Below are 22,972 nucleotides of genomic sequence, written 5' to 3'. Positions count from 1 at the left end.
AGAAGGCCTTAAGAGTCATTAAATAGTCTTAACTTTTAATTTGTGAGGTTTTAACTACTACAACTTCCGTTCTATGCAAAAGTCCACATTTCTAATGTTACAAATCTTAGAAAAACTAAACCACTGTCATTTTGCTTCATACTTGCACTTACCTGTTGGCAAAATATAGACTGACTTACTCTAATGACTACATTCATACGTAACACTTACCTCTGCAAAAGACCACACATGTACTACTTGCCTGCAATGCTTAAATAAGTAAAACAAACCAAAACTCTGTCCTAAATTTGGTTAAAAGGTGTCTTGAACAGGTCTTAAAAAGCATTACATTTAAATGTCTGATACCTGTAGACACCCTGTGAATGCTGACGTTCAGTTTTCTTTCATTTCTTCGACATTTTTATGTGTTGTTAAAGGTGTAAAGAGGAGTTCAACACTAGTTTATCCACAACAAGGGATCGGCATCCATGGGACTATGGTCCAATACAAGCTCTGACTAAGCGTACTGAACAAATCAGTGACTGGACATGCCACAAATTTCTGCAGTTAAAGACAAATCTGAGATAACTGCCTCTGGAGCCAAGGAGTGACAATTAAAAGTCAGTGTTCAGCTTCAATTTTAAAAGGCACAGACCAAGCCAGAAATGTGTGTGTAGTCATGGACTTACACCTGAATTTTAAATGGTGAATGGACCTGCACTTGTATAGCGCCTTTCAAGTCATCTGACCACTTAAAGCACTTTTACACTACGAGTCACATTCACCCATTCACACACATTCACACACTGGTGGCCGAGGCTACCATACAAGGTGCCACCTGCTACTCAGTTTTTTAACATTTGGGGTTCTTGCTCAAGGATACTTCGACATGCAGACTGGAGGAGCAGAGGATCGAGCTGCTGATCGTCTGATTAGTGGACGACCCGCTCTACTTCTCAGCCACAGCCGCCCCAGTTTCAATTTCAACAACCACATTAAGACAATTACAAAGTCAGCCTATCACTAAGAACATCTCAAGGATTAAAGCATTGATGTCTCAGCAGGATGTGAAAACACTCGTCCATGCATTTATCTTCAGTAGATTCGACTACTGTAACAGTGTCTTTAACGGTCTCACAAAAAAATTGATCAGACAGCTGCTGCTCAAGTCCCCACTAAGACCAAGAAAGTGGATAACATCACTCCAGTTCTGAGGTCTTTACACTGACTTCCTGTCACTCAGAGAATCGGCGCTGAGTGGTTTAGGGCCCAAATACATTCCTGACCTGCTACACTGACCCATCCAGACAGGTTGGCTTTGTGTCCCCAGAGTCAAGACTAAACATGGAAATCAGCGTTTAGTTTTCATGAACCACATATCTGGATCAAACTCCCTGTTTGCTGCTGCCTTTTATTAGATATCTGTTACACTGAATTGTGACTTTTATGTTTGTATTTTACACCTGTCATATATTTTAGCCTTTTTTTATTTTAAATTCTCTAGCTTTGTAATGCTGTTTTTGATTGTATTTAAATGTGCTTTTATAATGTGTCTTTTGCACTTTCTCTTGATGCTTTTGATATTTTATGTAGAGCATTTTGAATTGCCTTGTTGCTGAAATGTGCCGTATAAATAACCGTGCTTTGCCTAAAATGTTAAAATCACCAAAGTCCCAACGAAAAGCACAAATTTTAAGCTTGTTAAAGAAAATGTATGGGCTGAATGTGCAAGAGAAAAGGGAAATAGTACTGTATAATAAAGCAGTTGTTGTATTTTATTAGCCAAAATTAATATTACATTAATGGTACAAACAGATGGTACAGTCAAAGCATTCAAAAAGCTGTGTTTTGTTTAAAAAAAAAAAAAAAAAATCAGACTTGTTAAGAGCTCATTCAGAGCCACCAAACACTGGAACTTCTAATTGAATATTAATTGATCACTTCATTTGAGGAGGACAAGACCCACATTAATCTTTGTTATAGTGTTGTTGTTCTCTCGCATCATTTTGACGGGACTTTGACAGACTTATCTGCCTCACTGTGCACTGTCCATCTGTCCGCAATTTCCAGTACAGTGATTGGAGTCCAAACTGGTGGCTCTCTGTAGGTGATTCTTATCAGCTTCTCTTTCTACCTCAGGCAACGTAGCACCGCTCACGGGGGATAGATGGCCAGAGCAAAACAATTAATCATCATGAAGGCTGAGAAAACAAACTGTCGCAATCAGGAATTGTATTAATTTGGCACGTTGATTAATTACTGTCATGGGGGAACGCTGTCAGTTGCTTAAAAGTAGCAAGTTTATTTGAACAAAGACATTTTGGGTATAGTTTGACATTTTGGGAAATGTGCTTTCTAGCTTGCTGAGAGTTTGATGAGACTAGTGCTCAGTTTACTCTCAGCAAGAGAGCAAATAAGCCTATTTCCCAAAATGTTGTACTACACTTATAAACACTTAAAAAAAATGTGAAAATTCTGATTTAATCAGCTTTTTTTATTATCTATAACTGTTTGTTTAAAAGAAGCACTTCTGAAAAATTGCTTTAAAATCTATTCATTCAAATTCTATAAAAAGTTAGACACAATTTTTTCAAATGTTAAAATGCTGTATACATTACAAATGAGCATTAAAGGCACAGATCACCCCCAAATCAAAAACACATATTTTTCTTCTTAGCCATAGTGCTATTTATCAGTCTATATTATTCTGATGTGAGTTACCCAGTGTTGGAGATATCGGCCCTAGAGATGTCTGCCTTTTCTACAGTATAACAGAACTAGATGGCACTCGGCTTGTGGTGCTCAAAGCGCCAAATAAATACATTTGAAAAGCTCAACAGCAATGTCTCTTTCCAGAAATCATGACCCAGTTACTCAAGATAATCTACAGACCTTGTTGTGAGCAGTTTCATGTAGGAACTATTTTCTTTCCACCAAACCACACCCACCGAACACATCACTTTGCAGAAGGAAGTGTGCATCTACTCACGGACGAGAGGCTCATGCTCATGACAGCACAAGATGTGAACATTAATGGCGTCCACTTCAGCTGAACTGTAAGGTTAGCTAGCTCAGCGGTGCTAGGTGAGCTAGCAGTAGATGCACTTTTCCTTCTGCACGGTGATATGGTTAGTGGGTGTACAAAGACAATAGTTCCTACATGCTTACAAGTTATGTTGATTATCTTGAGTATCTGGGCCATGATTTCTGGAAAGAGACATTGCAGTTGAGGTTTTGAAATGCAGACTACAGCTGATATCTCAAACACTCACACAAAAACTATCTAGACTGATAAATAATGCTGCAAGTGAGAGGAACAATACATATTTTGGAGTTTGGGGTGAACTGACCCATAAACAAATCTTCAGAAATTCCTTTACCATTAACGAAAAGCTGCCGTAAACTGTGTCTGCATCGCATATTGAGATTACAAGAGATATCCGCTCCCCGCTAAGTGCTTTTTGTGTGTTGCCTCCCGACCTTTATGCTTTATCTTACTTTTCCCTTTGACCTTTGGAATGTGGACCACAAACTTACTCTCCAACCAGGCCAGATAGTCCCTGGCTGTCTTCAGCAGAGTGTGACTCCACTGCTTCCTATCAAACGTGTGCTTGGGCATAGTGGGTGGGGCTGGCTTCTCTGAGCACGCGCCTCCGAGAACATCGTTCACACATGCTGTGAGCATGTTGACCTTGGAGATGGCGTTCTTGAGCTTCTCGTGGAGTGAAACATCAGTGGGATTGAGGTTGTTCTTCTGGTCATCCAGGACTTTCCCCAGGCCTTGAGCCATGAAGAGGAGGCTGCACTGAACTTTGGACCCATCGGCAGAAGAGTCCTGGTGAACCTTGAGCTGAGGGAAGCCTGGAGACCAAGTGCCAAGGTGTTCCCCATTGGCTTTGTCCTGGAGGAGAAAACCAACAGTAATTCTACTGGAAGATTCATTTTGCTCATCACATAAAATATAAAGTCTGCAATCCAACCATCAGTCTCCTCTCCAAGGGGGGACCCCTGTGGCGAAAATAACTGGAGGTCTTTAAGAGGCTGTGGCGCGCTCATTTTTTAAGCTAGCAAAGTAGTATCTTGTGAAACCAGACAACCTAAGGCATAGTTTGGTACCAACCATGTCGGCATATCTTGTAGGGCATGAGGCTAAATAAAGCTCCAAACTTTGGCTAAATTTTGGCGACAGAACAACTGGTATGACCATTTTCAAAGGGGTCCCTTGAACTTTAACCTCAAGGTATCTGAAAGAAAATGGGTTCTCTGGGTACCAGTGAGTCTCCCCTAAACTTGAGAAAGCTTGTTACCAGTAAATATTTTGATCCTCACTATCAATTTGCTCCTTTGAATTAAAGCACAGCCTGGTCTTGCCTAACATGTAGATACATAACACCTAAAATAAAATAAGAAACCAAAGTATATCAGAGCGTGGTTCCTTAACTTTAACATATTGACATAGTTTTAAACCAGCCTCTAAACTTAGACAGCATAAATGAATTCCTGAATTTCAGTTAGGACTTTTAGTTTTGGTGTAGGCCCCATCTGGTTGCCAGACAATCACAGGGCTGACACATAGAGACAGACAACCACTCACATTCACACCTCCAGGTATTTTAGAGTCACCAGTTAACCTGTGGGAGGAAGCTGGAGCACCCGGAGAAAACCACGTTGACACAGGGACAACATAAAAGCACAGAGGGGCTCCCCCACACCAGGAACCCTCTTGCTGTGAGGTGACAATGCTAACCACTGCACCCCCGTGCTGATCATGCTTCTCTTTTATTTAATCGCTTTATGAAGCACTTTCAGAACATTTGATTTTTTTAAATGATAACTGATTTATCTGATTTATGGAGAACATGGTGGTGGTGTGCTTGAGGACTGTCTTTATCATACGAGTGCTCTTGAGGAATTAAAAAGAACGTCAGGCAGAACAAATACACTCGATTTGAACAATTCAATCTGTTCCTGCTTCATGAATGATTTATCTTTACAGCTAGATTTACGTTTCAGATTAAAATGTACACATCAGCTCAGCATTACAGATGTTGAGGAGTTGCATTTTTACATTATGATTAGTTTAATCAGTAAAATGCATCACTATAACATCTAAATCTATAACACAGACTACAATGTGCTTCACCTCCACCAACTACAAACTTGAGGAAGAAATCCCACTGTGAAGACTGTTCTCATAACACACACACACACACACACACACACACACACAGCAGTGTTACAATACTTACAAAACCTTTCAAGCTCTCTTCAACTAGACTTTTGGTGAGGGCGGTCAGCTCTTTCGGTTTGCATGAATCACCTGCTGCATGTTTCTTTAGAGCATGTCCTGCACTGTCTGAGCTTTGCAGCAGAATCACCATCCAGGTGCACAGCGTTGTCAGAAAACCTGCAAGGGCAATAGGACAATAAAAATGTTTTAAATCCATCATATGAAAAAGAAAAAAAAAAGTACTTTCTGATACACCTTTATGAATGAATGCAGTTAAGTGAGTTGCATGGCATACTTTACCTGCTCTGTATTTCATTCTGACTCCGCTCAAGTTATCAGACATGACAAGGACCGATTCCTATGTGCAATCACAATCAGGCAAGATCATATTTATATTTGCAAACCTCTCAAAGGAGGCGTGTGAAAGCAGTTCTGAAGATAAACTTCCCCTATCTCTATCTAAGCCGTATCCTTTGATGAAAAAAAGGAAAGCGGCAAACTAACCAAGATTGGGTTCCTTTGACAGGTCAAAACCTTGCACGGTACTTTTTTTGTCACTTCCACCTAAGGAAACGCTGCAAAGCATTGATAGAGATAATTGGCATTTACGCATCTGTCACACAGGTTTACTCACTTGATGACACCTTGTGTTTTTGCATGCTGAGTAACATGCACAGAACTTCTGCAAATAAATAAAAGAGAAAAATCCACTCTGTTCTTAGGCCTAATTTAAATTAATTTCCCTGCAGAACTTTGGTTTGGGAAATTATTTTGGTTCCTTTATAAAGAATAAATACATACTTTTATCACTGGCTTTTATTCACCTTGCATGATGAAAACATAGCAGTGGATTTGTATTTTGCACAAGCAATTGTTTTTACTCTGGAACCAAAACCAAAGACAAATATCTGTTATTTCTACATAATTTCAGGTTAAACACCGACAAACAACACTCTTTAATATACGTCAGCACATTTTGGTGATGACATATGTACGTAATGATTCATTCCTTCTCTGATCCCCCTCACGCAATACTTCCTGTGTGCAGACGTGACGCTAACCACACAATATCCTCTCATGTCAACCCGGTTCAGTCCAGTTCAACCCTGCACATGCTTTTCTTCTTTTTTTTTTTTTTTACTCTTCATTACCAGTTTGATGTGGTTGATATTACACAAGCAAGGACTGTTGGGGGTTGTTTCAATTCTTAGAACTTAAGTTTGGTTTTTATTGTTGTTATGAAAACCTTTTTGCTCTTTTGAGGAAAAGAAACTCGAGACAGAATCCTGAAGAACTGTTTATTAGGCTTCGTCAGAATACCACAAAGTAGTCATCAGAAATACTCAGCAGACGCAAAATAAAAGGGATATATACATATATATCACACTTAAATTTAACATTTGAGCATATTCTATAAACATATTTATTGACCATTTTGTTAATTCATGTAAATGTAAAATGCACTGTAGAGTTGCCGCCCCATATAAAAGATCATTATGGAGGAATTATTTTCAAATTCAGCTTATAAAAACTGCTAATTAAGAAATTTCAGAGGAAATAAATTCGGACACATGGTTTTCAAAGTAAAATATTTCAATGCAATAAATTAATCAGTCTGTTAAAAGTGAAATTCTTGTGTCTCTTATTGCTTCTATAGATTATAGATGTTGCATGCCACTGAAAAACTTAAAGGCAGCTGTTGAAGAACGAGACCAAAGTTTAGGAGTCTTTGAAGCTATTAAAAACAATTAACAAAACAGAGGCTTAAATTAACACTGTGAAATTCAAAAATAACTCAAAAATATTTTTCTCCACTGACTTGAACGTCCTTTTGCCCTCTCAGCCTCACTTAACTGGAGCATACCACCTGCTCAGGCAAGCATGTCGTTGAGCTACATATATACAAGGCATCAAATGATACAAAATAATGTACAAAAAATTTATTTCAGCTTTCTCAGTTATGACAGACATCACAAATGAGCCATTGGCACACACACACACATCCATGAGTACACCGTCTTTTATAATTTACGATACAACAGTTGGACCCTTCCTTCCATAACTTGACAGAGCCCAGTCCCTCTGCTGATTTCACTACCTGCATCAACGGGGAATAAATACAACAAACAATACAAGTACAGAACTTACACTTATGCTACATTTGCTAACTAATAAATTACTAATTGAAATAAATAACAGATTTACCGAGACATTTAACTTAAATACATAATGTTATACTTTTTATTTGAAGCGCATTGAGTTTACGTCTGTCGTATGAAATAGATAAATATTACATTGTATAAATAGTCTTTACAATAACTTAATAATATCATCATCATCATTTTCATCAACACTTTAAAAAATATAAATAATATATAAAATACAAAATAAATACCTATGTTATAAATATATCAATTATTGAAAGGTCCAGTATGTAGGATTTAGGGGCATTTGATGACAGAAATATAAAATATTATAACTATATTTATAATAAATAATATTCATAGCTATGTTTTCATTCATTTGTGATCACCTAGAAATGAGAATCGTGTTTTTGTTACCTTAGAATGACTCATTTATATCTACATACAGAGCGGGTCCTCTTCCCTGGAGTCTGCCATGTTGTTTCTACAGTAGCCCACAGTGGACAAAACAAACACTAGCTCGAGACTGTAGTTCTTCTACAGGCTTGGCAGATGGAAGACAACCTCACTACTAAACAACATTAAATCCTACATACTGGACCTTTAAGATAAATTGCACTTTGCTGGTCATAGATTTAATTCACATTCATGTTTAGAATAAATAAATATCCATAAATAACAATAACAAAAATAAACACAGTGTAAAGCAAGGCCATTATTTTCAAAGCGTAGCATGGCTGTGCTCTCATGGAGTCATAATGGTGCATGCTACACTGATTTTCCACCAGGTTTTGCAGCCAAACAAACTAAATTTAAGTGTAACACCAAATACTCTCCACACACACATCCAGTGGGATCCTGCATTGACCTGAGGCGGATGTTTTGGCAATGACTTATTATAACTGTGAAGAAGAACGAAGGAAAAGAACATTTTCTGTCACTGTAAATTTCCAGTTCTGTAGAGCTACTCTCTGATAACACTGGGGCTTTGGTAAATAAATAAATACATAAATAAATAAAAATCCTAAGCATGGCATAATATACCAGAGAGTCATTGTCTCAGTCTATTTGTCACAGACTGACGTTGCCTCTGAAAGTACCTGCTCCACTTGTATAAGCCAGTCCCTCAGGCTGACTAGGACAGCCCGTCCATATTGTTTTTTTGCATAGTCATGACCGTGGGACAGCTGTGGGGGGGCTGCTGTTGTCGGCAGAGAGTCGATGTGTATGAGAATAGCCTTCATTCTATCTGAATGGCTGGAGAGGGTTCCTTTCACTTGTGACAGGGATGTCACAACAGATTCCTGATAATCTTGTACCTTTGAAATGTGCAAATAAAAAATCACATTCTTGATGTAGATGTCCTGCAGCTTCTCAGAAATGTTGTTACCAGATACTGTGGAGGTGGGAACATCATCTCGATTGGACCCGTTCTTGACACCATTTTTTTCGTCCTGTAAAAAAAAAAAAAGAGGGGGTGAGGTTTTAATGAATTCACCATAAAAAGGGCAGAGTGAAGACGATGATTGTAAAATACACATTTTTATAAACTGACATGAAAGTCAAGTTGACTTGAAATAGAAATTTCATCAGAAATTTCAGTAAAAGAGAAATCCGATCCGTCTTAATCTGTCAGTTCAGGCAAAATTAAATGTGTAGACAAAAAATGTATATAATATATAAATATATAATAATAATATATATGATACAAAAATAAAAAACAAAAATATTGATACAAAGATAACAATTAAATGTATTAACAAATGATGTTTATTTTAGGTTTAAATGGTAGCTGAAGGTGATGTTCTCTGTTGCAGTATGAAGTAAAGTTATAATACTTAAGATAATCATGTTTTTTATAATAGAAATAGTCAGCATTTTTCAGCATTAGCCACTTAATTTACCTACATTCTGCAAATACCTTTCTACTTATTAGTTTTCACGGTAAGTGGCGGAGTCCGCCACACTCCATGTAATCCAATGTTACAGTGTTTTTATTTTAATCTCAATGACATCAGCGTCACTCACACCAAACATTTCATCCTACTACTACTTCACATTAAAAGCATGCAACTAGCCAAACACTGGGCAGGTAAAACAATTCACTGGACTTCCTGCCGATTAAAAATGCAACAATAAAATCTTAATTTGTGACATTTTTGACAGTGGATCAGTGTTAAATATTACAGGGAACAATGGAACATGATATGACAGTCATAGTAAGCTGTTAAATGATTGTTAAATATCCTGCTGTTGAGCTTTTAAAATGTTATTGACCGACATTTTTTTTTAAACATCAGTTTGTTTGGCTGCACTGTAAACCAATACACCAGTTGCTCTTTTGTTGTGTTTCTGACAAAGTATGTGCTAAAGGAGTGTTTGCTATAGTATAAAACTGTTACCATGGTAAATACTGATGTCACCAAATTTACAATTTCAAAGTTTAGTGCAGCTTTAAACTGACCTTCTCTGTAGAAAGGTGTGTGAATCTACAAAGAGGGATGCCCATGCTTTTGCTGATTCTTCAGGGGATTTGCTGCACGTCTATTTTTGTGATTGCTTTATGAGTGACTGGGATGGGCTAATGATGTCTACAGTGTCAAGCCCAACAGTGTTACTGTTACAAAAGCCCATAAAGTCACATTTACAGTAGAAGGCAGCAGGGGAGGATAAAATTCAAACAAGAAATAGCTGGAAGGTCACTTTGTTTGCAAGTTCTCTCAGATATTAAGTCACAAGTTTTGGACCAGTGGATACACTGAATTGTTTTAGTCCCTAGTAGTCTGGGTTTTGTGCATGATAAGAACAAACTATGTACAGGGAATATACATAAAGAAAATGACAGAATCACTGGGTGGTACTTACATATTCAGCCAGTGTATTGTTTACTTCTTCTTTCAGCTGATCTAAAATATTCTTGGTGCTGTTCACATCACAGTTGGTCTGAGTTGGAGCAGGAACCACAGGCCTCCACTGGACTCCCAGCAGCATCAAGGTAAGTACTAAGAAAAGATTATGTGGACATAGGTGACTCAAAATGCAGCACAGAGTGTAAGATAAAAGGAATCTGCTTCTTTTAGCATGGATTCCTCTTTGGATTTGACCTAAATAAGATCACTCTCTGCTGGTATCCAAATATATATCAACCTGCACATTTACACTACTACTCAAACAAATAAATGCACAGAAAAGTCTGTACCAAAGCTTGCTTGTAACATAAGTCATATAAAAGGTATATAAGGTGCTACATTTTGGACATTAAACTCAAGAAGTTAAATACTAAACTGCACGTTCAGACACATCAAATAACATTAATCTTTTCTTAAATTGTGGAAATAAATATTATAAAGATATTTACCGTAGCGCCTTAGAAGTCTGTTGAGTGCACAATCCATAGTGACAGCAGTCAGTGATTTGGTTGCTGTTCAGCAGCTCTTGATAACAAACCACGTTATAAACAGCAAGGTGCAACGTTGCAAAAATAATTTTTAACTGGTGCAATGGGCTATATATACAGTATTTTCAGTGCTTGGTCATCTATACCCACCCACACTGACACACAACCAACCCTACAAGGTTAGGACCATTACAAAATTCCATGATGACATTTTCTTTAACGGCGTCACTCATGCTATGACAGCATGTGTCGCTCGTCTCAGCCCCTTTGGTTTGAGCAGAGGTGTGACTTGTGTGCTCCTCAGATATTATCTTGGAAACAAGGTTCACACTCAAAAATGGAAATAAAATGTATAACACATCATATACAATCAAAGGTCATAAGCTTTAGAATTATAAGCATATTCAGTGATGCACTATTTGACTGACAGCTTTCAGGCATCTGAGAATGAAAACAATAATGAAACAAAATGATGAAATATGCAAAATCAACACCCTGTTTTGAGTAATTCAGTGATGATTTGTCCTCTCACTCTCTGTGACAAGGGGTCAAGTGAACACAAGTCAGAAAAGTTGGGAAGTCTCAACTGTTGAAAAAAGGTCATCTTTAAGTCATTTATTGACATCACATAATCACTGAATAAATTTCAATTGAGACTTTTTTTTTATTATCAGTATCTCTTTTAATGCATGGTTTGTGTCACCTTACAGTATACGGTATAGAAACACAAATGCTGCTTCAGTAGGCTTTTCTTTACCAAACTAGTCATTCCAGTAATGCAACACAAAATGAGTACATATTCATTATACGTACATGTAAATCAATTGAGACTTTTGATTTTGCCCAACAAGTGCAATTTTATCTGTAGGAAAAAACTGCTGGCAAAGCAGTTCATAGCTGTCTCTTACACTTAACAGATATGGCTGATACATTTCAGTGGTTTTGTCATTTGAAACGGCTACTCCAGCTAAATCTTATCGCAGGTGAATGCTCTGTCATAGCTGGATCTTCGTGCATCCTTCAGCAAATCATAATCAGTGGATTTAACATACAGCAAATTTTATCTTACCTTGCTGACGGCAGCTTTTCAGATCAGCGGCTCGGTCTTCTGGCGCGCCCCAAGGTTCCATTATGGGTCTCATTTTGTTTGCTTTGCACATACTTCCCCTTGGACATAAAATCAGTTTGAAGGTGCATCTCATTTCTATGTGGATGAGATTCAATTAGCATTCTCATTTCAACATCACAACACAAACAAAGTGATGTTTTTAAATATATTTCATGAAAGATGTCCGTCCACTTATTTCCTGCAGGTAAACACATTGGTTGCAGATGAGATTTTGCCCTTGACAACCTGTTCTCAAAGCTGAGGGAATGTTTTGGGTTTGTTTCATCTTCATTTAGGTTTGTTCGTCAGTTCGTCGTCATCAGCATCTACAGCTACGATGGACATGCTTTTTTTTAGGCTTTTATTCCATTAAGAGAGGGCTACTTATAGCTCACCCCTGACTAAATACCAGAGGTGATGACACCTTTGGGGTGTCGACTCTCAAGACTTCCTTTGAAAGCTGGGTGAGACCAAATGCGACAGGGAAGTTCTGGGAAAGTAACTGTAACTATTACTGTCACTCACTTGTTCAGTTCCTATTTAACAATAAGTGACCTGTCATCCTAACTTCCTAACTTTGACTTGTGAGTGATCAGTGACACACTGTAAGGCTTGATCTGTCAGTCATGAGGTAGTAAATATTTGTTGGAGAATGCAGTTGTGCAATGTGTTGAATTTATGCCTGACAAAAATGTTACTGGGTCATGCTGAGACATCAACAGAGAGAACCTGTTTTCAATACTCTTTATTGAATGAAGCAGCACAAAAATTTACAAATGTTTACATAATACTTTTACTTCAAATTGTACAAAAGTTGTACCAAAGAAAAAAAAAACATCTAAGGGATATAAGCTAAATCAAAAGTTTATTGTGCAAATAAAAATAAGACGTAGTGTTATTGACCTTGGGTAATACTACGGTAGAGAAATGATGACCTCTTAAAAAACAGAAACACTGACTGAGCCTACTGTTCTACCTGACAGCATTTGTAGTAGTTTTAACAAACAAGAACTACCTACACATTCTCCTCAAACCAAAACGAGTGAGCCCTGTTTCAAAAAGTAGAAATTTTAAGTTTTCTTTTGCATGAAAATTAATGTAAGATCCATGTTCGCACAACTGTCTTGCATTTCAAGCTTCACGCTTTCAGTTAAACAAAAAAAAATTGTGACAGTTTATGATATAAACATTACTGGAAGACTGAGTTATGTGTTTGTAGCACTGGTGAAAATGTATGTGAGTGTGTTCTATTGTTTGCAGCGAAATAATATTATAAACAACTTTAGACCACGAGAGCTCAAATTCTGCATTAGAAAAAAAAGACTATCATATGTCTGGTTTTGTGCTTTCGAATTTGTATGTGCGAGTGTGTGTGTCTGGATGTGTATATGTTTAGGAGTGATTGTGCATTTTAATGTGCATGTGTGAGCTTGTGGGCCCCCTGGGGCTCAGTGCATCCCGCCTCAGATAGGTAAGACAGGAGGCCTCACAGACAAACTGTATGCACACCGCAAAGAAGCGCTTCTGGTGTTCATGGCAAGTTCATAGTAGTTAATACTGCTGGCGATGCAGTGCTAGTCTAGGCACAGGGTTAGCCTCCTTTCCCGCTGGCCTGCCACCCTTGGCCACTAGAGCTGGAGTGAGGGGCGGCACATTGAGCCAGGATCATCCAGCTCAGACGGGTCTTCAAAAATCAACTAGCGGCTGGTTCTTTCCTCTGATGCTGGAGCATGCCTGTCACGCTCACGATGTCCTCCTCGGGGACCTATAACATAGTAAAATAAAGTTAAAGCAGTGTTAGTCCATTTTTTGGCCAGCTGGGGGCAGCGGAGCAAGCTGGAAACACAACATATTACCACTTTATAAAGTTGCTATGGTAAAGGTGTTGACATACAGTTACCTATTTACCCATCCAACAAGGAACACCATTAGCATTCAATTAGAGATCAATATAGGGTCAAGTTGCAATACATTGTACATTCATACATTCGTATACGAGACTTGTATAATGTGGACAAAGTGTCTCTCGCTCCTTCCCTCCCTCTATCTCTCTGTTGATGCTCTGTGCATTAGTAAGATTAATAGCCTAAATAAATAAAAATATTCATATCATTTTCCAGCACTAGATTCATTTGACAGGCCAACAGATGGAAAATTACTTTTTAACTCCCCCACAGTGATTTTTAATTGTTCCAAACTCCAATTGATTTAGGCCTACTTGAAACCTTTAAACCTCTGTAGCTCCAGTGCTATTTATTTTTTATCATTTTCATTTACATGTTGTGCAGCTGTATATTTTCAGACAGGAGAAAAATCCCTGTCTTTGCCTTATATTTTGATCACAGTCTGCTTTTATAAAAGTGTTTGTGACATTTAAAATGTGGCTTTGATTTGCAACTGAAAACATGGAGCCCATTTCATAGAAAATACTGAGATATATATCATGTATTGCCAGTCAGCCTATAAATACTGAGATATGAATTTTTGTCCATATCACCCAGGCCTAGATACAATCAGGGACAAAAGACAAATATAGAGTTGGGTGACGTCTACATAACTGAAAATTCAAGAAAATAATGGACCAAGCATTGAGCCTTGTGGCACTCCACATGGCACACTCATTCTGTGAAATGAAAAATTGTGGTTTTTAGATGCCACAATACATATCAAGAACTATTTTTGTAAAAATGAGACAAGTGATAAGAGATAAGCAACTTATAACAATCAAATATATCACCAGACTGGTATTTTGCTTTTTTGCCATTTTCTCAGTGGACCCACCAGCCCCAGAGCAGGGTTCCCAGTTTGTGACCTCTATCAATGTTTCTTACATTTTTCCTTTTTGGTGTAAAAGGAGTGCATTTTCCCTGCCTAATATGGGAAATAGTCTTTGTCAGAACTCACACACTACAACCAATAAAATACTAGTTTTCAAGTCCAAACACCTCACTATTAAAATTAATGTTAACGGTAACAGATGAAATATTTCCATGGCATTCTTTGTCACTAACTGGAATTTCCCCAAAATATCATTAAAGATAAAATGATTGTGATTATTTCAGTGACTAATTAAAATATGACCTGCACAGTGACTTCACATCATGCCGTCTGCACAAGTTCTTTCACATGTTGCAGCTTTGTTCCACTCCACTTTAGGAAATGTCCTCAACTGTTTCTGTTGCAACTACTTGAGCTTTCCAAATGACTTGCATCCTTTTCATTCTTCCTCTTTATATACATTTAACTGTGCTGGCTGTTCAAGCAAAATTGGGCGATATGGCCCTAAAATAATATCATGATATTTCAGGCTATTTTTGTGATATATTATTATTATTATTATTATTAATTTAAGAATTGCAACAAAATCAGTGATATAGTTTTACAGTTTGCCTTTAAATATGCAGTAAAAACTAAACAATGATCTCTGATTTCTTTAGTTTGTGAACAACAACAGTAACTCAGAGTGAGATTCAGATTCTGTTACAATATTAATAGTTCAACAAAATCAAATCAAATCTACCACAAATTACACATTTAAACAGCTCCCAAATACAAAAAAATGTACCCTGCGATCTATATATATAAATCAACAGGTGATTGTAACCTGTGACAGGCGGTTATGATACCAGAACTGCTGCACATTCACATATATGGAGTATTTTTGTCAAGCCGCGAGGTTTATGAAAAAATCACTTGAGGAAACCGACTCCTGTGTGCGCGGCGAGAGAGGAGAGGAAGATACGCAGTGCTGCTGCCAGAGGAGCCGCTGAATGAGTTCCCTCTGAGCGGTAAGTCACTAAAAGAGTCTGAGAAGTCCAGGGCTGTTCATAAAACATTCAGGATGCCACAGTTTATTCCACACTACTGAAGCTGCTCCTCTTTTTGGAACCAGCGCGGAGTCCGTAATAATTTTGCTTTCAGTCATGCTTGTTGTACAGTATGATGTCAATATGTCAACAAGTCCAAATGAGTATCATGAAAAGAATTTTTCATATGATACTAAAAATCATACTGGTATTGTGAACGAGATGATGTGGCACACCCATAATTATGGGATTATGGATTACATTATGAAAAGACAGTTACTACAAGACAAACGAATAACACCTTAAAGCTGAAAACACACCAAGCAGCAGTGAAGTGCGGCCTGCGGCGAGTTGCCATGCGTGGTCTATGGAAAGCTGTAGCAGCCGCTCTGAGCTGCAGCGGTTTGATTCTGCTGCAAAGTACGGCCAAACTAAAATTCAGGCACAGTTTAAGCTGCAAATTGCAGCTTGAGAATACCTGCAGCTAATTAATAAACAGTCCTATGACTCCTGTGACATCTTGACCTGTGTTACAAAGAATTTCTTCCTGCCTGAAACACGTGAACATGCCTGTGCGTCGCACCTTGCCGCTGCTTGGTGTGTTTTTGGTGTAACTGGTTGCAAATAGATAGAGTGTTGGATTTAAAAAAAAAAACCTTACATTTCAAATATGAAATGTGACTAGTATTTTGTGTTTGCATCACAAACTTCATAATAGCACATACATTAGTTATGTACGTCTTCATGCTTTCCATGCATCTTGCAGAGATCGTTTCCCCTGATTGTGCTTATTTACAAGAAGTGTACCAATGGAAGCCCCATTAATGTCACAGCTACTTTATTTTTTGTCTTGTCTTTGCCTTTTTGTCAAAAGAATTTGCTATTATTAGGTTGGTTTGTGGTTTACGCCAACCCCGCTCCGGTTTACAAGGTTCCAGTAATAGTAATTCCATGACAATGATTAAGTGCAATGACCTTGTACGACTAGGACACATAATGGTTATGTTAAGCTCAATGACACGCTATATTGCATAATACAGCTCTGAAAGTGTGTTAAACACTCATTTCCAAAGTATTGTGTAAATAGAACCATAACATATATATAAATATAGAGGTGGAATACCCACAGATTCAGCGCCATGGCTAGGCTCATCCTTATTCATCCTTCTTTTTGTTAATCTTTGCTCAGTTTTTGGTGATTACGCTGATTGAACAGCCCAAATATCTCAGACTAGAAGGCTGTATGACTACTTAGCACTTTGTAATGCAAAGAGAATTGTGTGCAAACAGTCACAGGGCTTTTTTTTTAATGCCTCACCGGTGCCAAATGGTTTGTGGTTCATTTCTTCTGTGAAAACCCTTCCCTCTGACCCAAAAATTAAGTTAAGGATAAGGGTAAAATGACTTGAAAATGTCAGACTCATGTATTCAGGGCTTTGAGATAAGTGAAGCCGAAAACCAATACACCAATACACAATACAGTCGACACCTCAGGTATGATTGATAATTTGAAGAGATAATAGTCTCCTCCAGTTTAGGTCGCCGGCTTTGCTGATTCACTCAGTGAAAGACTTTCTGCGATAAGTTTCTGAGTAACAGCAAACAAACGCACAGATAAAGTTTTCTTGGTAAAGATGATGTAAGTGGCAGGAGATGGTGACTAAGGTGGCAGCCAATCAACCGCTGTGTGGTAAAGCGGAAAAAGTCAATAAGAGATCAGGAAGCTGTGTGTCGACTGTGTGGAGTGTCAGCTTCATATAAAAGATAAATTTGTATATTTACAAACACCACAAAACAGTGATATGAGCAAGAGTTAGTGACATTAGTTCAGGCTGAGAAAGATTTTTACATCAGGATATGCATGAAAAACTAAACCCAATCTGATACATTAGAACGTCTTCATTGTAGAAACTTTTATTATAGTTAAAATCGTTCAATAAAATATTCTCTCAGCCATAATGTACAAATAATGTCCACAATTAAATATGTCTTGAAACAAATCAACAACGTGTTAACACAAACAGACATGTTTTAGGCAAAGAGTCAAAACGACATAAGATGCTTTAATTTCTAAAAAGATATCTGGGTGGACTCATTTTATAATTGCAAAAATCTGCAAAATGATTTGATTCACTTTCCACACCTCCGAGTGAAAACACCCTCAAACTGATTTAAAACCACCTGCCTTCAAACTTTGCTCATGACCGAACGTCACAGGAATGCTGGTTAATGTGACATAAGCGTGGTCTTTATCTGTCTCCATCTCCCACACCATGAAGCAAGAACCAAACCTGAAATTCTAAAATAAGTGGGCTAAGAGTAATTGCTGGCCTGACTAATGTTGTGTTGGACTCACCAGAGCATGGTCGAAGCTGAAGGTGCTTATGTAATAGGCAGAGATGTCGCTGTCGGCCAGAGGCTGAGATATCTGGGCCACGATACCACATTCATCTGAAGAAACAGAGAGTATGACAACCATTAACAAGTCTTATGAGCCAAAGTTAACAGATTTCCATTTCGTGTTAGGTTTGCTTTGTATTAATCCACTTCTAATTGTTCAGAAATATCCAAGGACCACTTTCACAAATAAATGAAAAAACAAAAAATAAAAACAATAACATGTGTTTTGCAACTGTCAGCTGTAATGACCACAATAACTATAGTGCTTCCCCTCACCCTTCACTCACTCATTCAGTCATTATGAGTCTGATTCAGAGTCATATTTCATCACCACATGCTTTGGAGCAGGGGTGTCACACTCACTTTAGGTGATGGGCAGGGCTGCAACTAATGATTATTTTCATTGTCAACTAATCTGTCGATTATTTTTTCGATTAATCGACTAATCATTTTTTCGAAAATGTGTTAAAATGTTGAAAAATGTCTGTCTGTCTCTCCCAACCCCCCAAATTATGTCATCTAATGTCTTGTTTCATACTTACGCCAAAGGGTTTTAGTTCACCGTCATGGGAAAGTGTGTAAAGTATGGAGTTAGATCTGTGTCTTTATTACATGCGAGAAAATAAATGATATGAGAGAAAAAAAAATATTTGAGAGAAAAAAGTTTTCACACTGATAGCAAAAAATAATAATATTTGAGACTAAAAAAAGTTTTGAGAGAAAGTATTTTGTCATAGAATGATGGATGACATTATTTTCGCAGCGAAAGCAAAATCCTGACATGAGAGCAAAGACTTAGGTTTTGAGAGAGAGAGGAAAAATGTTTTGAGAGAAACAATTTTTTTGAGAGAAAATGTTTTCACATCGATAGCAAAAAAATTATATTTGAGAGTAAAAAAAACTTTTTTGAGAGTTTTTTTTTCTCGGAAATCATTATTTAAATCTCAAATTATTCTTTTTTATATTCTATGACAAAATACTTTCTCTCAATATGACCACAATAAGTATGCAGTGCTTTTTCAGATAACTGTATTCTGGTCAGGGTGGAAAAACCTCTGAAGCAGCATTCTGCATGAAGACAGCTACTCACTGTTTAACGTGCTCCTTAAATTTGTCACCTCTTAACCTTCACAAGTGCATCACTATTAGGTGTGCAAAGTCATCCAGTGGGCCTGTACGGACCCCTTGGTAGGTGTGGTCTGGCCCCTGTACCATACATTAAACACCCCTGCTTTAGAGCTTTTACTGGTGCAGCGTCTCTTCCACATCACCTTTTTGTTTCAAAACCAATCAAGTTTGTATCACTGCATCCAAAGAGACATCAGCTAGTTGAAAGCAGCAAAACATGTTTTTCTCTACTTGGTTCCCACACATTTTTTTGGACAAAATTTTAAAGCTGTTGCATGACTTTTCAAGGGCCCATAACACAATTTCAGTGACCATTCACAATGAATAAAACGAACATCGTGGCATCTCAAAAATGCAGTACTACAGAAGTTGCAGTGGTGAAAAGCATAGGCACAGAAACTTTGGGATTCATAACCCCTCATATTTACTCACGTGACTATGTGTGTGTGTGTGTATAACATTATTTTTTCTCTTATTCAAACATCAGTTTCAAACTCTGTTCAAACAAAATTCCTGCCAGCTGCAATACCAGGAGGGAGAGATAAAGAAAATAAAGAAATGTACGTGATGGTCAACAAAACGTTGTTGCACACTGGTGCATATTAGGAGCTATGTTACACTGGCAACTAGCCTATAGAAAATAAATTTGCCATTTTGTTACACTATGTAAGAGGTTATCCACAGAGGAAAACTGGAATAGTTAGGTTCAATACACACATCAAAATTCTGTAACTTTTCCAAAAGTTTCAAGGCTTGAACTAATTTTATTACTTTTCCAGGCCTGGAAAACAAGATTTGAAATTCCGTGACTATTCCAACAGTCACCCAGGAGAAGCTGGAAAGTGTTGCTGGGGAGAGGGACGTCTGGAATACTTTGTTAAACCTGCTGCCACTGTGACCTGGCTTCAGATAGGTGGCTGAAAATGAATGGATGGATGACTAATCCACGTTGTTCATGACCGTAGGAACCCTGTCTCTGATGTGCTGTGGTGATATTCAAATGTAACTGCTCACTGAATTTATGCATTTTAATTTAACTTTTTTAATGTGAATTCTTGAGCATTTTTAAATATGAATATAACTAGCTTTGTAAATTACAAAAAAGCAAACAAACAAACAAAAAACACTCCATCCTCTCTGACCAATTGGCAGCAACATGTCCCACTAGATGGCGTTATTGGTGGTCCCACTGGTTCACATATTCTAACACAAACTATCCAATCCTTTAAGTAGTTTACACCTCAACTGACAAAGTAATAAATTAGTTGTTACAAAATGAATTATCAAAAAACAAAATTTATTTAAAATCACATCTGTGTCAACATTAAGGCTGAAAACCAATAAAAATTAATATACCTGCAAATACATCTTGATAAAATGAAATCTCCTACAACAATATTAGATAGATATTAGCTCCACAGACACACAGTGATTTATAACATTTCACAGAGCGACCCAGTCACATGTTACAGTGAATTAAAGTCTGTCTGCCTGTGTTTGTACAATAGACACAGTATCTGTCACCATCTCTGTCACCAGCAGATAATGGCAGCACAAATCACTGAGACATTTTTAATAGACCATAGAAAAGATGTTATTAGCTTGCTAAGTCTGATAGGTACACAGACTGTTTAGATTGCAAACATATCTGGTAGGAGTTGGACCATTTCTGATCTGATTTATGGCACCAGACAGACGACAAAGCACTTCCATAAGCAGGTGTGGCTGTACCATGTGACTAATGCTCTCTTCCCTGTATACACAGTAAATCACTACATGTTGAGGTATTTAAAAGAAAGCATCCTTACCAAAGCCCAGCGGTTGTCCCCCGATACGCACCATTCTCCACAGCTCCCCGGAGGAGCTGGTGAAGAGAAGATCAGCAGGAAACCTGAAGCACAGAGATCCAGCAGTGTTTTCTACCAAGCAAACCAAGTCAAACGCACATAAAAGCTTATCAGAGACGGACAGGGGAAAACCCTCTTCCAGCTAACGCCAGATAAAAGCTAAGAGATGCGCACAATGCAACCGCTTCAAAGGAGCGATACAACAGTGAAAGAGCAACAATGACGTAGACTGAGGTAAACTGCTGTAACAAGGCCAAAAAGGGTTAAAATTGGCAAGTGTCATGACAGAGCTGTTGTGGTTCAAATGCAGCTGGCAACAACATCAGTACTGAGGTAAGATGTACCTGAGAAGCTTCCAATAACAGCTCCCATCACACTGCTGACAGTGCGGAGGTCAAATCAATTGTTTGTGCCATCCCAGCATTTCACTGTACATTATAAGGGTGTCAAACTTGGACTGAGCCAGTGCAGGAATCCTTACTGTCTCTGAGCCTCAGTGTCCATCACCAGAGAGATGTAGCCATCGATGAGGGAGAAGGAGAAGAACTTGATACAGTCCAGGTCCTGGCTGGGAGACGACTGTGCATCCTCTTTGGGACTGGAGAGGTAGAGACACATTTGGTGAGACATTACAGACAAAGGCCCTCAGAAGCATTGATTTGAAAGAGGCAATCTGTATTAGAATAAAACATGAAGTCACACATTAGAAACACTTATCAAGACAGAGGAAAAAGCCGTGACAGAGAGAGCAGTTATTCTAAAGGAATAAAAACACTATGATAACTTTTGAATTATGTATCTTATATAAGGGGTGTCAAGCTCATTTTAGTCCATGCGCCACATGCAGCCCAATTTGATCTCACATGGGCTGGACCAATAAACCATCCATCCATTTTCATCTGCTCATCCAGGGCCGGGTCACGTGGGCAGCAGGCCAAGCAAAGCACCTCAGACGTCCCTCTCCCCAGCAACACTTTCCAGCTCCAGATGAGATATATAATCCCTCCTGTGTGTTCTGGGTCTGCCCCAGGGCCTCCTACCAGTGGGACGTGCCCGAAACACCTCTAACAGGAGGCGCCCAGGAGGATCCTGATCAGATGCCCGAACCACCCCAAGTGGCCCCTTTAAATGCGAAGGAGCAGCGGCTCTACTCTGAGCTCCCTCTGGATGTCCGAGCTCCTTACCCTATCTCTAAGGCTGGAAACTCAGCTCGGCCGCTGATAAAACCATCCCATAATGACCTACAAGTACAATCAGCTTCAATATTTTCCCTTTTTTGTGTGTAAAGAATTACAAGCACACAATGTAGATGTTCATCCTTTTACAAAACAGATGAACAGCCTGAGATGTCTCAAGAAAAATAAGTGCATGGACCCTTTGGTGGGCCGGTTCTGACCCACAGGCCAAATGTTTGACACCCCTGATTGATATGATTTGGCTTTATATCATAATTACAGCGTACTTAGGACATGTGGCCAAATGTCTTTAAGTCCAGGGTAGGGCAGACAGTTTATTTTTTATTATTTTTAATTATATTAATTCAAAAAAATATAAAAATATTATCATTTTAATTTTAATTTATTTTATTTATCTTTATTTTTTATTTAATTTTCCACATAAATTTGATTTTATTTTTAATTTTGTAATTTAAGTAATTTAAGTTAACCTTTTACTATGCCTTTCTCTCTCTGTGATCTTTTAAAGTTAAGAGTTCAGTTCTTGGATTAAAAAAAACAAAACAAACGACAATAAATAATTTTGATTCTAACCCTAAAAAAATGACAGCAAGAGCAGATATTCGCCTGCATGATGATCCTCTATGTTCACAATATCTTGTTGTGAAAAAGGTCAGTGTGTATTTTCACAAGTGAACTGATTTGAACTAATCATCTGTTTGACAATCTGCCACGTTCAGTGTAAAAACCCAGTGCAC

The 22,972-nt window shown here is 38.0% G+C and overlaps 2 protein-coding genes and 1 long non-coding RNA gene across 3 annotated transcripts in view; all 3 read right to left on the bottom strand.

The window, feature by feature from the left end:
- Positions 1-1,836: 1,836 nt before the first annotated feature.
- LOC144464250 (uncharacterized) lies at positions 1,837-5,608 on the bottom strand. Its single transcript, XM_078170547.1, has 3 exons — positions 5,510-5,608; positions 5,229-5,386; positions 1,837-3,880 (listed from the first exon to the last, which is right to left on the bottom strand). Exons 1-3 carry the CDS (start codon positions 5,550-5,552, stop codon positions 3,407-3,409), a joined length of 675 nt encoding a protein of 224 aa, XP_078026673.1. The 5' UTR covers positions 5,553-5,608; the 3' UTR covers positions 1,837-3,406.
- Positions 5,609-7,614: 2,006 nt separating this feature from the next.
- Positions 7,615-11,295, bottom strand: LOC144464249 (uncharacterized). Its single transcript, XR_013492002.1, has 3 exons — positions 10,712-11,295; positions 10,219-10,355; positions 7,615-8,807 (listed from the first exon to the last, which is right to left on the bottom strand). It is a non-coding gene; the product is annotated as an uncharacterized LOC144464249 (long non-coding RNA).
- A 1,293-nt stretch (positions 11,296-12,588) lies between these two features.
- castor1 (cytosolic arginine sensor for mTORC1 subunit 1) overlaps positions 12,589-22,972 on the bottom strand; it is a 32,887-nt gene continuing 22,503 nt past the window's right edge. Inside the window, exons 6-9 of the mRNA XM_033618478.2 lie at positions 21,521-21,637; positions 21,001-21,083; positions 18,021-18,115; positions 12,589-13,623 (exon numbers count right to left, since the gene is read on the bottom strand). Coding sequence (XP_033474369.1) covers positions 13,552-13,623; positions 18,021-18,115; positions 21,001-21,083; positions 21,521-21,637 — 367 coding nt within the window. The 3' untranslated portion in view covers positions 12,589-13,551. The remainder of the gene's footprint in view (positions 13,624-18,020; positions 18,116-21,000; positions 21,084-21,520; positions 21,638-22,972) is intronic.

This window comes from Epinephelus lanceolatus, chromosome 9, assembly GCF_041903045.1.
Source record: "Epinephelus lanceolatus isolate andai-2023 chromosome 9, ASM4190304v1, whole genome shotgun sequence".
NCBI classification, from domain to species: Eukaryota; Metazoa; Chordata; class Actinopteri; order Perciformes; family Serranidae; genus Epinephelus; species Epinephelus lanceolatus.
This window is presented reverse-complemented; position numbering and strand designations above follow the sequence as displayed.

Coding starts and splice junctions, on each gene's coding strand:
- LOC144464250 (XM_078170547.1), bottom strand. CDS start 5,552: ATGTCTGATAACTTGAGCGGAGTCAGAATGAAATACAGAGCAG. Junction 5,387..5,509: donor CAGAATGAAATACAGAGCAG/GTAAAGTATGCC, acceptor TTGCCCTTGCAG/GTTTTCTGACAACGCTGTGC. Junction 3,881..5,228: donor AAGAGAGCTTGAAAGGTTTT/GTAAGTATTGTA, acceptor TTTCTCCTCCAG/GACAAAGCCAATGGGGAACA.